Source organism: Scomber japonicus, chromosome 7 (genome assembly GCF_027409825.1).
Source record: "Scomber japonicus isolate fScoJap1 chromosome 7, fScoJap1.pri, whole genome shotgun sequence".
NCBI classification, from domain to species: domain Eukaryota; kingdom Metazoa; phylum Chordata; class Actinopteri; order Scombriformes; family Scombridae; genus Scomber; species Scomber japonicus.
Genome location: NC_070584.1, coordinates 27,321,175 through 27,339,243, shown reverse-complemented (window position 1 = coordinate 27,339,243; position 18,069 = coordinate 27,321,175). Strand labels below are relative to the sequence as shown.

General features: G+C 39.7%; 1 protein-coding gene across 1 annotated transcript in view; it reads right to left on the bottom strand.

The window, feature by feature from the left end:
* The window catches only part of LOC128362404 (disks large homolog 1-like), a 110,656-nt gene that overhangs the window by 70,139 nt on the left and 22,448 nt on the right, over positions 1–18,069 (bottom strand). The window contains exons 5-6 of the mRNA XM_053323149.1: positions 5,590–5,922; positions 370–492 (exon numbers count right to left, since the gene is read on the bottom strand). Of these exons, the coding sequence (XP_053179124.1) occupies positions 370–492; positions 5,590–5,922 (456 nt within the window). The remainder of the gene's footprint in view (positions 1–369; positions 493–5,589; positions 5,923–18,069) is intronic.

Below are 18,069 nucleotides of genomic sequence, written 5' to 3'. Positions count from 1 at the left end.
CTGATGGTTTTGCTCCATTTGTACAAAGGAGAAAAGTGTCATTTTAAGTGAGGTTTCTTGTCTTTTTAACAATTTATTGATCTTGATAAAAAAAACTACATATAGCACCTTGAATGTGTCTGTGAGGTATTGAGGCATGATGTCTGTTAAATTCAATGGCAACAATTCCCACAGATTACAGTCTAGTCTGTAGAATTGTCTCACAAAACACAAGGAATTAATGAAGGAAAAGGGAATCGCATGCTCAAATATCAAATATCTTTAAATTCAGGGACAAGAAACAACCGAAAACCGACAGCATCTCACGAATGAACAAAGACTGTATTTGGTAGCGAAGAAGTCATGCGACGTGCTCAGAGGCGGGATTACCTGGTAGTAGGCGTGGCTTTGCGAATAGAGGGAGGAGAAAGGTGGGGCTGGGACTTCATTCAGCCTCTCTCCCTCTTGGTGAGGCCACGCCTCATCATCAAATGGTACCTCAGGAGATTCTACCTACGATGTACAGACAGAGCTCAGGATGGAGCAACTCAAACACACACACACTGTGGCAGACTAATGTGTTAGACAGGCTGCAGGCTGATCATTGCACAGGTGGCAGCATGACTTCAACATTACTTACAATGTGTTTCTTTCTTTCAGATACCAAATAGAACAAAGCAAAGACAATGCAGCTTTATCAGACAAAACACACATGTACACAGCTCTGTTTTATGCAAATAACCGACTACTTCAGGATAAATTTCAGTATTGCACAGTGAGTCCCTGACAATCAGTGACAATAGATTTATGTAAGTCAAAAATGTAGATTATTTCATGCTATGACCAGTAGAAGAACAGATAGTGAAGAAGTCTTTGTTACACTATTCTAAAAAACGTATGTGTTGCATCACAATACAAGATGTGATATATTGTATACATGGATTATTTACAGTACATTACAGTAGTACACCCCTGTGTTTACAATTGCATCATCTTACAGTAACTGTACTTTTAGAAAAGAAGGGATCTTATTTATAATGAAAAATAAACAAGTTACACAGATTAAATTGCCTCAAAGTACAACCTCGAAAAGTACACGTGATCACTATAACAAGAAACTAATACACCTGTGGTTTCCATTTAATACTAATCACCTGAATAAAGTTATGAAAAAAACCTGTGAACACCAACTATCTGATTTTCTGACCTGTGTTGTGTCTAATGCTACTTGAATCCACATGGTGAGGAATTGCCTAAACAAGAAACCAGATTATGAGACGCCATAAAGATGGGAGAGGGCACAAGATCATCAGTAGGCTACTGAACAGAGGGCAAAACACAGCTGTAGTAGTGGTTAGGGGGCACAGGAGGACCCAGAGTACCAATAAGAGAAGGCGCAGTGGCAAGAGCTTCTGACTTGGCACAATGATTATAAATCCATTGCTCACAAATCAGCACAAAACTGCAAGATTAAGTGTTGCCAAAGAAGATGAAACTGTCCAGCACCTTTTTTGGTCAAATGAAACCAAAATAAATTTGTTTGGATCAGATGGAGTCCAGCATGTTTGGCGTGGGCCAGGACTACCACTGTGACTGCATCGTGAAACCTGGAGGTGGGAGAGTGCTGACACAGGGTTGCAGGAGTGCAAAAAGTGTAGGGGAGATTACATTTATAGATGGCACTATAGAAGCAAGTCTCAACCAGTCTCAAGAACCAGTCTCATTACAATTAGAAGGAGAAGAATTTTCCTATATGACAATGATCCCACATGCTGCAAAAAGTTTTTAAAGAAGAAAAAAGTGAAAACACTATTAAAAAAAACACAGCATACAGCAGCTGAAAAGATTAATCTGTGGGAAAAAAAACAGATTTGTTCTAGACTGATCATCCATCCCAGGAGGATCAAATCTGTAGACAAAAATAAAGCGGGTTGATAAAATATTAAAACTAAAAGAACCGAGTGTCATTAATGAAGCATGTCCTGACTTTTACTGCAGTTCATTTTTAAATATGAACCTTTGATTATAGTTTAATTAGTAATAAATTCAGGTTTTCAAGTGAATTGGCTTCATTCTTCTTGGATTTCATCTTAAAACAAATAAAATTGTATTTAATGGAGAGGAACGGTAATTACTTACTCAGTTTTGTTATATATTGGATATGATATGATGAAGAAGTAACGTAAATGTGCACTTAGCATAAATTACAGAGAGAAAGGAGAACGTCTGTGTGTGTGTGTGTGTGTGTTGAAAAGGAGAGAGAGGGGAAGAGAGAGAGAGAAGAGAACATGTACATGGGGAGAGCAAGATGGCAGATCCATCTGTCATACAGAAGCAAGCCAGATCGAGCACCTGTGGTCACACGCACACACACACACATATACACATACACGCACGCCATTTGGAAAGGAGGAGTTCTTAAAATAACTTGAATACCCAAATACACCAACAGCAAGACACATAAGAGTGACGTAAAGATGATGGTGTTTATGATGCAGTAGTGAAGGCTGTGGCTGGATAAAGATATGTGGACCTCTAAGCCAAAAAAACACTAAATTCATTGTTGGTGTATAGTAGTTCATGGTTCTCATCAAACAGAGGCCACTGATGGAAAGCTTGATTAATAAACAAATGGATATAAATATTAGCAAATCTGTCAAAAATCAATAATTTATGTGATGATACAATTTTGCAATGACATAAACTCTAATGTATACCTTGCACCTCAGTGATTTTTTACAGTGAAATGCTTTGAGCAGAGAAGGTGATATGTATGCAGCCACTAGATGGAGCTATGAACCAACATTTCTTGCACTGCGCTGATCAAATGAATGGCTGTAGTTTTGTCCTGCAGATGAAACTTGGACTTGAGGTGACTGAGTCAGTCCAACGATGACACCGTATGATGACTTAGAACTGAAACAACAATACACACACACACAAGCGCACACACATACTCCTCTGCTCTGACTGCCTGCAGCATGCTGAGGGGCTGTCGTAATTTACCCAAGAAACACACACCACCACTGACAACATGAGACTTGATTTAATAAGTAATGCACCAACTGATAATCACTCATGGCAGATTTTAAAAAGAGTGATATATAAGTGGGGTGATACAAAGAAGACATACAGAAGATGACAAAGAGACAGAGACATGAATGGAAAATGAGAGAAAAATCAAAGAAGTGAAGAAAAAAAAATCCTTTGCCATTTTAAATCTTCTCCTTTATTGCCTGTCAGCTGTTTAAGAATCACTGTAAAGCCTTTTGTGGCTTATAGCTTGAAAAAAAACTGAGCATTTGCACAGAAAGAGAATGATAGAGGATCCACTAGGAATACCATTGGGTGAATTAAACCTTTGATCACTCACTTTTATAGTTCAAGGTGGTGTAAGTATTTTAGATTTTTTTTAAAATATGCATATTCTCATGTAATTCTAATGGACTATGAGCTTGCCTCCTCTTTCTCTGTGTGGATTCCACATTTTAAAAAAAGACACCAGTAAAACCTACAATAAGAGGAGCAAGAGACAAAATGATGACGGCATGTGTAATTAAGAAATGAGTGTACACATGCAGCAGGGTAACCAGTGTTTGCATAGGAGAGAATATATGAGTGTGTGCGATCAAAGCTGTACGTTTACAGTGATGTAAGCACTAATCTGTAGACAGACACAACCCAATCAACCAAAATAAAAAGATTACCAAGCCACGCTGTAGGATTACGTGTGTGTGAGATTGATACAGAGGGACAACGAAAGGGAGACCATAAAAACATAAAATAAAAAAGAGAGAGACAGCCAGACGGACACAGACTGGGTGCAGAACAGAGATAGTAATGGACCTCATTACTAAAAAATGGGACAAGCATTCGACTGAATCCCTACATGCCAGTTCTGCAAAAGTATTCTCCTGGTACAAAGAAAGGCTCTGTGCATAGAAGTAAATTTAGGACAGTATCCTTGACTTCCAAGTACCTTAGAAAAAGACCAATCTAATTTGGAGCCATACTGGATAAAGGTCCCTCTACTTCTGGTTGCACTTGAACTTACAAAGGTTAATTCTTGGCTACCTTGACAAAAAAAAGTGTGAAGTCATCTGCCTCAAAAAGATACTAGACCAAGTTCTGAATAAATGACTACACAATCATATCATGAAGCATATCACCACATGCTGAAAACTGTCTGGATATAAGCTTGACGATGTTATGTTTTTGTCCATTTTACAGTGGCATTCAAAATTGTTTAAAAAGACAAGGAACAGTCTGTGGTCCAAATGTAAAAAGTTGTCTTGCAAGAGTAAATATATGTGGAGAGAAACGTAATGCCACCTGGATTGTGTTTGTTTTTAGTAAACATGATGAGGAAACGCTTTTTGGCAAGTCACAAAATGTTCATACTGCACGGAAAATGTTGAAAGTGACAATGTATTTTAATTGTTTCCCCACAGTATCTGCTCTTGCAAAGTAACATTTGCTTGAACCAACTAAAGCATGATTAAACATTTTGTATGGTTATGTTTAGCCACTCACAGCACATGGGTAAAACTTGGGAAAGATTATGGTCTTGGATAAATACTGCCAAAAGTAACTTAAAGCATTTACTTTTTACAGTGTGCTTGTATTGCCTAAACCAAACCACACACAGGACTCAGGGTGCAAACTACAATCCTGTGTGTCAAAGTCATTCACTTGTTATAACTCTACCACCATCCACCCTGACCACCTCCTTATGACTTCAATATAATACAAGAACATGACTGACATTTATTCAGTCAGAAGCTATTTTTCCCTCAACACATAACTGGGAAAACATACACATTAGTATATAAAAACTATTTCTTGGAGAAATGATTGTGAAAGGAACATATGTTGACACTAGACAGCAGCAAAATATAAGATGCTTTATTTTCTGGTACTGTTTAAGGGTTGTTTACAGTTTTAATCAGGGCCTGGCAATAGGGGATTTTTGGGGCCGATGCTGATATTAGGGAATAATAATATTCCGATATCGATTGGCTACGGTTTAACCATAAACTAAGCTAAAATGACATCAGTGCACTGAAACAGTAGACTTCATTGGGAATTTAGTAATTATAATTAGCTATGAATAAAAGAAATATATAGTATAGATATAGTATAATATATAATATCCGCTGAGTGATATATTAGTCTGGCTCTGGTATTAATAGTTTGTAAACAAAGCAAGAAAACTGAGCTTTTATTTCAATTATAATCAATTGACGCTGTAACCCAAGGTTTTCAATTATGTAAGAACACCACAAACATGTGAGCTCAAAAACTATGAATTTGGCCTTTAAGTCAAAACATGAAAATTACTGGAAGCTTTACAAAGGTAAAACATACAGTAATATGTGAGTTATTTGGACACGTGAAATGACAAACAGAGTGGTCAAACATGATATACCGGTGTAGCGTGAGCCGTGTGTGTGTTTCTATAACTACAACAGACAGGTAGACAGTGTTTGTTAGTAGATGTGATGGTGACCAGAGGATGTCAGTATGTATCCCAGCTTTAGTATATAGTGCAAGCTTGTTGTCTGGCACACTGATAAAGAGCCACAGAGATAGACAGTCAGAGTTAGTTACCTGAGCTGGCGTGATGTGTGTGTGAGTGACATATCCGTGAACATGTTGAATCTGAGACAGCTGCCGCTCCGCCACCTGAACCAGCTCTGCCCCCCGCAGGTCACCATGACGACCAAGGGATCCATCCCTCCCCAGCGATCGTTCCCTTTCTCTCTCCATGGTCCCGGTGCCCCCTCCCTCTCTCCTCCAGGTCCCCCGCTCCCTCCCCTCCCTCCCCAGGGTCCCTCCATCACTCAGCTCTCTGGCTACTCCCATTGGGTGCTGATGGCAGGAGTGTTGTTGAAGTTTTGGGGCGCCCGGTGACGCCCCTTCCTCTTCTTGATATCGATACTTCTACAGCATGAAGGGAGGAGAAGGAGAAAGAGGAAATGATGGAAATGAAAAAGAAAATGCAGGTAAAGGAAGGCCAAGAGAGAAACAGAAACAGAGACAGAGAAGATGTCAAAAAAGAGGACAGAGATGGTTGGGATGAGAAGGTGGGCAGGAGGCAAGGATAAAAGACAAAGAAGAGAAAGGTTAATTCAAGGAGGAAGAGATTTAGTCAAGCTGGAAAGGAAGAAAAGTGTAATAAGCATAAAAGAGTATAGCACAGTGTGTGCATGTGCATGTGGTATGACTCAAGTCACTTTCTGAGACACACACCAGAATTAAGACCAGTTGATTGGGGACGGCTTGTCCAACTGGGGACAAAAGCTGTATCCCCAGTTTATAACAACGCTGATTTTTTTAGGTCAGTGATTATGTTTCGGGTAAGAACAAGTCTTGCATGAAATGAATGTAAGTCTATGTAAGTACATCAAAAGTGACTTAAGTAAACCTGTGTATGTGTCAGTGTGTGTGTGTGTGTGTGTGTATAATGAGATGTTTCTACAGTTTGTGTGTGTAAGTACATACAGTCATCCAGGTGTACACTCAGCATGGTAGTAATTGTTTCATGAGCTTTCTGTATTGTGTATACCTGAATGCACAAACACACATAAAAATACACACACACACACACACACACACACACGCTGGACATGAAACAGAAGTTTTGAGGCAAAATGAAGCGCAAAACTGAATGAGGACAGTAAGCAGGAGGCAACTGAGCCCGCGGGAATAACTGCTTCTTTCTCTCTTTCTTGTCTTTCTCGTCTCTCTCTCTCTCTCTCTCTCTATACCTCCATTGTGCCTCTTTTCCCTCCACATCTCAGACTCACACTAAGTCTCACTATTTCCTCTCCCCCGTCTCATTCCCTATTCCCACGCAATCTACCTCGCCTCTCTTCATCTGTAAAAAAAAAAATTTTTTGATCTTTTTTTTCTGCTTTACTGGACAGTGCAGTGGAGCTGAGAAGGGTGGCATGACAGGTCCAGGTTTGAATCTCTGACATTGTGGTTACATGGTGTGCAATTTATCCAGCTGAGCAGCTGCGAAATCGGCCCCTCTGTGCACTGAATGCACAGGGACACTCATTCATTCCTTCCAGGAAGTACACTGATGAGGTGAATGCAGGTAAAATCCTTCATCCCTCATTGACTTTTCTTATTACCTCTATACCAATCAGCGGGAGGAGGAGATACAGATAAAGGAAAGCAGGATTTTCAAGCTTCTAGACAAATGAGATGTGGATTCTCTGATCGTATCAACACACAAGATAACAATGTAATTTCAGCGGAGACAGAGGCAGCTTATACAGTGACAAAACACACCATTTAATCTAGTCACGCATTCAGTATAATTCAGGTATTGGACTCACAGCTTGACTCTGTCGAAGGGTTAAATGGAAGCAAGGATGTGCATTTTAAAAGGATTTGCAGCACATGTCTCATTGTACAGTAGCTCAAGACTAGTATGGAGAAATAAACCATTTGAGAGACTTTCTACATCATAATTCAAGCATAGAGATGTCAAAACAAGTGAAGCACTAACCCACAATGTAATAGATGTTGAGTAATGTAATGTCATGTCAGGAAAATCACCACAGTAAAGGTCAATGTTTGGCCAGGAGACTCTGTTCTTTATGATTGAATCACTTTTTGTTTGTGCACCTTTTTCTTTCTTTTTTTGTGTGGTCACTGGTCAGCTTCACCATGTGACCTCTATCAAGATTTATGTCATTTTATAATGTGTAACTTCCTTTCAGTTTATCTTTATTCTGCTTCTTTTAAACTACACACCTGAGAGATATCCCATACAGCCATACTTCACAGATGATATCTAATGTAACCCACAATAGCAAATACATTTTGAAGACAATGTAATGCTGCCCTGATTACATTTTTTACCAACAGTGAGGAAACATTCATTCATGTATCTGCAAAAATGTCAACAACAATGTATTTTAACTTATTTTTCAACAATATCAGAGAAAGATGTACATGAAGGGGAAGGAAGAGGGGTAGCAGAGTGAGAAATGTGAAGCTCAATTCAAGAAAATTGTTTTAGTAAAATAACTTTAAAACACAATATATGTATTAGTGCTGGGCAATGGGTACTAGGTTGTCAGAAAGACAGATTGTGTAAACTGGTATTGTTGGTTTAGGTTGAGTCAGAGCTGAGAATACTATAACAATGACCAGTAACAGACAAATACAGCCTGCAGCTTAGAGACAAGATAGATTCACCTCCCCTACAGTGAGCCAGACAGTCTCACAGTTAGTCCTATTAATATGACATTTGACCTTTTGACTTATCTCCTTAACTAGCCACGGGAAGCCAGAACTGACCTCACTGAGTGTGTTAGTGTGTAATCCCCAAAAGGCTTACATCTTGAGAGATGGAGGAAAGTGTGTGTATGGTAAGGATTAATGGTTTGGATCAGAGCTGAAACAGTAGTTTGTTAATCAAATAGCCAATTAAACATCAAATGAATCAGCAACTGATCGATAATTGATGACTCCTACCTCCTGTTTTACATTACAGTAAACATAATATCGTTGGGTGTTGGTCTGACAAATATCTGAAGACATCGCCTCAAGCAAATTGTGCATTTTTTCACTCCATTAATCCAGAAAACAATCATAAAATCGTGACAAATGTAACCCTATAGTTTAGACAATGGTTGGGGTTAGGCATGTAGCCGCAATGTATGGAAAAGCCTCCAGGTAATGAATCCATACAACCAAGTCAAGAAAACAAGAGTGTGTGTGTGTGCGTAGGTGTGTGATTTGTCATACAGCTCCCTCTGTGTCTCTGTATCAGTAACTACACAGCCAACAGTCTTAATTAAACATCCTTCCCAGGAGACAAAATTAAACAATTTGTGCTCAGGCCCAGATGGAGTAAAAAGGCTGTTATTGGTATTTCCCTCGTCAAGTGTTATTCAATATTAGACTAGGGAGAATCCTTGATTTAAAAGACTTAACAGCAGTTTGCTCAGCATCGATTCTATGATGTGTTTATACTTTTGTCTTTGAACAATCACCCACTGACAGCAAGCACAGTGACTTATCAGGGCAAGATTAAAATATTATCACTACATGTGACCCTGTGCTGCAGCCGGCTGTCATCTCGGTCAGTATCAAGATGCAAAGCTATTCTAGAAATTGTGTTTTGGGGCAGGGAGTGGGCGGCTGCTTTGCCCAGGAGAGCCCCTCTGTGCTGAACAGTATCAGCTCATTCTTGTGAATTCAAATAGACATGGCGGTGTGTGTGTGTGTGTGTGTGTGTTTGTGTGTGTGTGCTCTCCCCACTGCTTCTCCTACTGCATACTTTAACCTCATTTAGACAGGGATTTGGGAGTAAACACCCATCTGAAAAATGTGAACCGTCTCGTGACCTTCAGCATGTTTCATTCCCTGCCTGCCTCTCGCTCTGATCTTTTCATTCACTGTCGACTCGCTAATTAGTCAGAAATGCCTCAAAATAATCTTGGAAGCAGCAGTTGAACAGCCAAGCACTAAGACCCTAAAGAGACCCTGGCTCACACTGTTGTCTCAACACTGCTGCTCCTGCCCTCTGCACTCACACGCACACGCATGCACACACACACACACACACACACACACACACACACACACACACACACACACACACACACACACACACAATCCTACATTTTGTATTTAATTGTCACGTGACACAAGAACACCTCTGAAAAAAATGAATGGATGAATGAGCAGAGACACTAAATATGTCTATTTTTATATTACCGAGTGTGTATGTGTGTGTGCCGCGCTTCTCTGCCTGCTCGACTAGCAAGAGCCGACCGTTCCTAATCAGGACTGTGCCTGCAGATAGCCTACTCAACACACACACACACACATGCATGCATAAAACACACACACACGTGCACACAGTAGATGTCATGTGTTAGTGTGTCAGCCAGTCTTGCGTATCCAGAGAAACGTGACTAGATTGGGAGCAGATTCAGCATCCTAGTACATATCTGTGTGTTAGTTTGTATCTTGTGTATTTGTGTCTGTGTGTGTGTGTGTGTGTGTGTGTGTGTGTGTGTATGTATGTGCGTGTGTGTGTTTGTGTCAGAGTAAAGCCAGGCATTAGTCACGCTTGGTGAGATATGAAAGAGCAGGGGATCCTCTGCCGTAAGGGACTTCTCACACACACACACGTGCCTTCATCTCTCTCTTTGCCTTTTTTATTCTCTGTCTCTCACATCACGCTCTCTCTCTCTCATGCTTTATTGGTGTTGAGTATAAAAGCACTAACAACAAATAACAGCTGATGACCAAATTAATTTAGTATCCGTGACTGACAAACACAAATGATTCAATGATAAGAAGTTCAACCCAATCACAAAATCAATAAAGACATTTATCAAAGGAATTAGATTTTTCTAATGGGGTTATGAATGTTTCACTATACAGAACCAGTTAAAAGTTTGGACACATTTCAAGCGTGTCTAAATTTTTCACTGGTAGGCTATTGCATGTGCAGTTATGACCTGGCCACCAGATCAAACCCCAAGATGACACCAGGGGTCATCACAGTGCACTACTGGCACATATTCATTCCCGCCTACAGCATCATTCGATTTTTATGAACTACAATCTCTACTCTATCAATCTTGTTTTTCTGCATGCCTTGCAACATCTGTTTTACTCCACAGCGCTCGGTTGGTAAATATCTGGTGCACATTTCTTTTTTGTTTTAGTGTTTCATCACAGTGTCCTCCCTGACTGTGCCTATGACTATAAGGTGATGTAATATGACCGAATAGTGGGGAGATACTGAGAAAATAAGGTCTCAGTGCACAGCAGTTAAACACAACCCAGTTAGACAGGCTGCTTGTAGTTTTCAGAGTGCCAAAAAGGACTTTTCCAATATATGACTTCAACTTTGAATTAAAAAAACAACAGTAAATAAATTATTTAAAAGTACATGTCTTAAATAAATACATTTTAAAAAAGTAGAAAAGCATGGCTGAATAAGTAAGACATTCAAATACTGAATTAAAGTTATTTTAAAATGTTAGAATTGAAAGTTCCTCTTAAATATCTTCATTAACTCTGAAATATGTATGAGGACCGGCAGATCCTCGTAAACTCACTCAAACAAGGCTTCACTCAGTAAAGTGTCTTCAGTAGAAATGTACAGACCCCAGCAGAAAGAGAGGAACAGATTCATCTATTTTGAATGTGTTGAAGTGTCTGTCTGACCTAGTTAAGGTGTGTTTGATTTATCTTCTCAGGCAGTTAAAAAGCTTCAGAAATGGACACATTGCTGGCAAAGTAAAACCAACATACATCACCTTCATGTAACCCTAGATAGACACTATCTCTCTCTCTTCTTGTAGCTTATGTTAACATGTGATTTTAAACAAGCTTTACTCTTCTTCTTGCAGCCAGTGTGGGGTGAGTATTGTTGAGATTTTATCAATTCTGACACCCATACACTCACAGTACCTTCTGAACAGGGTATACATACCTGATTTCTTTGCTAAGCTGTCAGAGCTACACTATTAAAATCACACAGTAATTACAGTGATGTCAATGCAAAAAACAAAACTTCCTACAGCTGCTTTTGGTAAACTATGAAAAACAGTTGAAGCAAATCTTGACTTCGTCTGTGTCTAAATTCACATACTTCCATTAGTAGCCTACACTTCTTTGTAGTACACTCTGCACTTACGGAAGTAGTGCGCGAAAATTTCTACAGGGTAGTGTTGTTTCAAATCTAGCACGGACGTTGCACACTCACCGTAAGTGAAGATTAGCTAGTTAGCAAGCTAGAGTTAGCATTTGCGTTATTACTCACAGTACCAAATCATTACAGACTGCTAAATTAGCCCAAATAAATGTAGTGATTGTTTATATCTGACAACAGTATACTGGTGATGCAGTATAGCTACTGGTGCACATTTACAATGCATTTGTATAATGCAACGTAGCCTTGGCCACCATTAGCAGTTTCAAAAGTGGTACGTCCCCTTCCACTACCTAGCCAAGATGGCGACCACTGAGGACTAGGAGTGTCCATACTTACACACTCAATTTTTTGACCACTTTGAGTGCATCATCTAGTGAACTGCATGTTTTCATGCTTCTCAGTGTGAATGAACGTATGCATTCAAAACAGTAAGTTTGCGATTTGAGACACAGCATTAGTCATGTTTGATAATACATTTAGATAGGGGCATTTTATCACCACATATTAAAGATGCAGCCAAAAGTGACTAAGTTAGATGTAAAATTGCAGGTGACATTTGAAACCTCAGCAAGGTAAGCACAGCCCTTCACTGTGTCATTGCTGACTAACAAAAACAGTTAGTGCTATGCTGGCATCACAGAGTCTGATCATGGCTGCTTTCAATACACAAGCTGACAGAAGTCTGAAAAAATGATGATGGTAGTTGACCAACAGGACCCATCCCATAAAACCCCTCTATACTACAGAGCAACAAGAACATTGCTCTTACTGTGTCACACACTGTTGTTTGACTCCCATCCTCTCTCTCTCTTTCTCTCTCTCCCTCTCTATAGCTCTAGTCTAGCAGTTGTCTCTCGGCCTGCCTTTATCTAACAGGCTGACATGATGAGGTAATCTAATAGGACAGAAGTGAAGTCCATACAGTTTATTAGGGCCTAACTGCTGAATTGCACAACAGCATGCCTACACACACACACACACACACACACAAACACACACACACACAGCCCACTGGATTTACTGTACTTTCTTATATTACATAAACGTGTCACACAAAATTGAATGCTCTCCTTTTATCATTATCATTGGAGTGACAAAAATAACTAATAATAATAATAAACTAGTAAAAAAAAACAACTTTAAAAATAATATATAATATATAAGAATAATAAATCCTGTACATACTGTACTGTTTATTTTCACGTGTCTCTCACTCTCTTTGTCAAGCTCAGGTCAAGTTTTCGCTGTGGTATTTAGACAAGTTTATAGACCCATTTATAGATCCATTTTTTGGGTTAGCTGTGTACTTAATAACAATTTGAAGATGCAGCACAGTGTACTAACAGTTCCCCACATCAAAGGCACAGTTCCTCAAGCTCTTGGGTGGAAGTTTTAATATTTCATATGTTGATTTTCCACTCAACAGTTTCAGAGTACTTTGCAAGATGATGATTGCCAATTTTACCCTAAGCTCATTCACTTAGCATAGCCTGATGTTATGTAATTAGCCAGTCGGCCTACTCGTGGGGGTTACAGTGTTATCAATTTAATAATGGGTCGCAGATGGTGCCGTCTGCCAAAGAACTGTCAAGTGACTTCAGTTTTCACATTCATAATTAAATGATTGTGAATTTTAAGGCAGCTTCAATTACTAGAATATGGATTTAAAGGGGAGTCAAATGTCCAGAGGAATGTTGTTTTTAATCAAACAAATTCATGGGTAATTTGCTCTGGAAATGCACCATATTAATTTAGCCATACATCTATTCTCTATGTGCTTATCCAGATCCGATTAGTGGGTGTTCGAGCTTATTCTAGCATGCAAAGGACAAGACACAGGATATCCTCCCACGATGCCAGAGGGGGTAACGGGTATAGCTGCCAATTCACCTAAACGTCCTTGTCTCTGGACAATGACAATAAAAGCAGAGCACTAACAAACAAACACAAGAGGAAACATGCACATTTCACACATGGAGGTCCAAACTGGTTGCAGAGTTTGAGCCAAAGACCTTCGCAGCAATATTGGCTTATTATCTCATTATCTACTGCACCACTGTACCTGCCATCCATAGCTTTGCATATCAAAGAGTAAATAAAGGTACATGGTGAAATCATGTCTGGGAATGAAACCTCAATATATTTAAGGGTTCTCAAAATCTATCAAGTCATAAAAAATGACCTTGAATGCCTGGTCAGGTCAATAGTCTTGTGTACTTATTCAGCTAATTATAATTTTGCTAATTTTAGACTGATTTTATTAAGGCTCAGTTTTTCAAGATCTTCTTGTTTTTAGAAGATTGTAACATTTGAAAAGTTTTGTTAAATTAAATATAAAAAACAGATTTGTACAAAAACATGTTACTATTTCTCATAACATGGTGTAGACAGTATTGAAACATTTCACACAATATTCAGCCTTAAGAGAAAGGTTATATGGGACAGTAAGTAATGAATGTGACTATAGACGGGAAGTGTGTCCTCAAATTTAGGTATGTGGTACAACGTACTACAGAGGCAAGCAATCCTCACCACCAAGAGGAGAAGAAATGATCTAACTGTGATGATAGATTTATTATTTATATAATCTATCAAGCAAGAATGGCAAACATATGCTGTTCTGTTTTTTTTTAAATGTGAGGATTAATTGTGTTTCTTTGCTCTTTTTACAAAGTGTAAATTGAATTTTTGAGGGTTTTTGACTTTCTGTCAGGCAAAACAAGAAATTAGAAGAAGTCGACTTTTCTGTTTCTGGCTGTTTTTCTATATTTTTGTATTATTCTAAAAGACTAAACAATTATAGAAGAAAATAAATAATATAAATATACAGACAAATAACTGACAGTTTAATCAATCAAGCTCACATTTACTTATCATCAAACTTAATTTAGCAATTGTATACATATTTCTATTTACTGTAACATCATATTACATTATGTCTGTGCTTAAAAATCAAACAAGGCATGTTTACAAAAGACATAAATTCATTTTAAGTGGTGAGTCAGTTACTTTCTCAGATACGCTAGTTGTAGAAACAGGGCTTAATGTGGAGATGTTGGTGATAAACTGGCTGCAGAGAGTTTGTGATATGAAATTAGACAGCTGAATACAAACCTGCTTCTCTCTCTCTCTCCCTTTCTCGACTGCTTGACTAAACACACACACACACACACACACAGCGAGGATCTCTCTCCCTCTCGCTCTCTCTCCCGCTTACTCTCTCTCTCCTGTCGGCTACTAACTCTCACCTTAGTTTACCTCAACCCAGAATTCCTTGACAAGCTTAGTCATTAGCTATTTCTTTCTCTTTCTCAGCATATATTGCCTTAGTCAGTCTTTCTCTCACATGTCCACTACTTTGCCTCCATCTCTTACATGACATGCACACACACACACACACACACACACACACACACACACACACACACACAAACACACACACACACAAAACTCTCTACCTACCTTGCATCCAAACATCAGAGATATGGTGTTGTTGGTGCATGCTACTTTGCAGTGGCACAACATGTGGCTAACGTTAGCTAGCTGGTCCCACGCTGGGGGGGCATCCTAGCTTCATACACACATTTCACACTCACACACATGCATGCACACACTCACACACACACACACACATGCACATGCATGTGTCCTATCAACTGAGCTCCATCCTGTCCCACAATGCCCCACTCTGCCGCCCCCCCTGCCCCCCGCCGCCCCCCCTGCCTGGCTACGGTCCTCAGCTGTGGCAGGCCAGCGTCCTCTCCCTCATGCTCTTCATCGCTCTCATTTTCATCATCATCATCATCATCTTCATCAGTGTAATCCTCATAGCTGGTCAGGATGCAGGGAGCAACATGGTCGCTGTCTGCCTGTGCGCGTGTGTGTGTGTGTGTGCGTGTGTCAGAATGTGTCAGCACATGTGTGTGTTCAGAATGTTGTTGTTGTTGTCAGCATGTGCGGTTCAGTATGCCTGTTTATGTGAATGAATGTGTGTGCATGTGTGTGTGTCAGTATTGATGTGGTCTCTCTTGTCCTCCTCTGCAGCAGCAGTCCCAGTCCTCTATCTCCTCTCTCTCTATCTGTGTGAGAGTGTGCCTCTCTGGTTCTATCACTCCCCTTCTCTCTCTCTGTCTCTCTCTTGCTTCCTCTCTATCTGTGTGTGTCTCTCTCTCGCTCTCCCTCGGTTCGCTCCACTGCCTCTCTTGGCCCGCCTCTCAACAGCAAGATCAATGAGAAGAAAGAAATAAAGCAAGAAAGCAAGCAAAAAAGAAAGGAGGAAAGAAAGAAAACATAAACAAACAAACTAACTAACTAAATGAAAGCAAAAAAGAGAAACATGAGAGATCTGTACACAGAAGTGGAAGGAGAATTGAAAAATGTGTCATCTCTCTAGTGTCCAACTCTTTCTACCTGCTGCAAGGATGCTATGCCTTGTGTAGTCATACACCAGTAAACACACACACACACGCACAGTGAGGGGGAAGGGGTCAGAGTACTGTATTATACGGGCTACTGAAGATTGAATTGACCAAGTATAACATTGGCAGAAAGAGTGGGTTAGAGACATATAAAGAGTGAATGAGTGAGGCAGAGACAATGTCATTGCATCACCAGTCACAAGCCATGAACTCTCAACACACACACACACACACACACACACACACACACACACACACACACACATTACTGGGGTGACTTGTTCAATTGACATTTGAACACAGCTCTGTTGTTTTGCTGGTGGCAGCACTTTGGCACTGAACCATTTAAACCACAGGTGACCAAACTAGGACTGAATGACTGACAGCAGAATCGGGGGGGGGGCGGGGGGGGGGGGGGGGGGCAGAAACATTTTATAAAAACAATAAGCATCACAATCAAATCAGCACATGATGAAGGTTTTGCATCATATGCACTTATCTTTAAAGCAGAGCGTCCCACAGGAGTGAATAACCTACACCTCACACCAAATGTTGAAGTTAGTTGACATTTTCTGGCAGCACTTCACAAATAAAGATTTAAAAACAGTGGGTACGCTGTCTGTCTGAACTCAGAAACGTGCTGAAAACACAACCTGAATAATATCAAAAAAGGTTTCAGCATATATTAATATACACCGCACACTACCAGCTACTGCCTTTGGTTGCATCAACTGTAAATATTAAGGTTAATGTCATTTACATGCTTCTATGTAGTATCAGTGCCAATAATGATCTTCTTAAGCAGACTACATATTGGCAATGGTGTGACTAAGCCACATCAAATACAGTTTGCTGTACAGCGAGCCGCCAACTCAGTTTCAAGTGCCACAGCAGTCCTTAGTCTCATGTTACATTACCTAAAAATGATTTAAATTAATTACACATTGTGAATTACAATGTGTAAGTGACCACACCAGAGAGAGAATGCAACTTTAATCTGATGACAATCTTCTCACAACAATTAACTAATTGGTTTATGAAATGTCGCAAAAAGTACTGAAAATGTATCATCACAATATCCTAACCTCAAAGTAATGTCTTCAAATCACTTATATTGTATGACCAACAGTCCAAAACCCAAACGGATTCAGTTTATTATCACATAAGACAAAAAAGCAGCAGATTCTCAATATTAAAATATTTTTCCATGAAAGATATCTTAAACTATCAGACTAAATCAACATTTCCTCCATCATTTTTTGTAAATTTGGTCACATGCCGTCCACGTGAACTTGAGTACAATCTCTACTCTAAACAAACTAAAATTCCTGAGATGTGCATTAAAAAAGATAACATCAGCTGTACTGCTGAAATATTTGGAGCTCTGAGGAGAGGAGAGGAGAGGAGAGGAGAGGAGAGGAGAGGAGAGGAGAGGAGAGGAGAGGAGAGGAGAGGAGAGGAGAAGAGAAGAGGCTTATGGGAGATAAAGGGCATAAGTTAAACAAGTCAAAGCACACTTTTCAGGCGGGGATCTTGATGATGGCAGCTGGGCCATCTGGACCATCACACCTGCAGACACACAGACCCAAACACACACAGTAGTCTCTCTGTGGCTGTCTCTGTGTTCTCACCTTGAGTTGAAAACAAACAACGCAGCATGAGAGAGAAGAAGACAGAGAGAGGGAAACAGCATGAGAAAGAAGAGGGTGAATCAAGCAAAACTAGGGTGATTCTGAGGTCACTGACAGGGAAAGATGTTGAAAGAAGGAAAGGTGGGCAAGATTGGGAGTTATACACTGAAGAAAAGTAATTTTCTGAGTTCACTGATAGGACAATCAATCCACAATCCAAGATTATGCCTTAAATTGCATTAAAGCTGATAATCAGCAATGATAACTTTGTTTTAAAGGGTTTTCCAATTGTACACAGATGCACACATTGAAGCCTGGAGGAGCCAATTAAGTCCAGAGA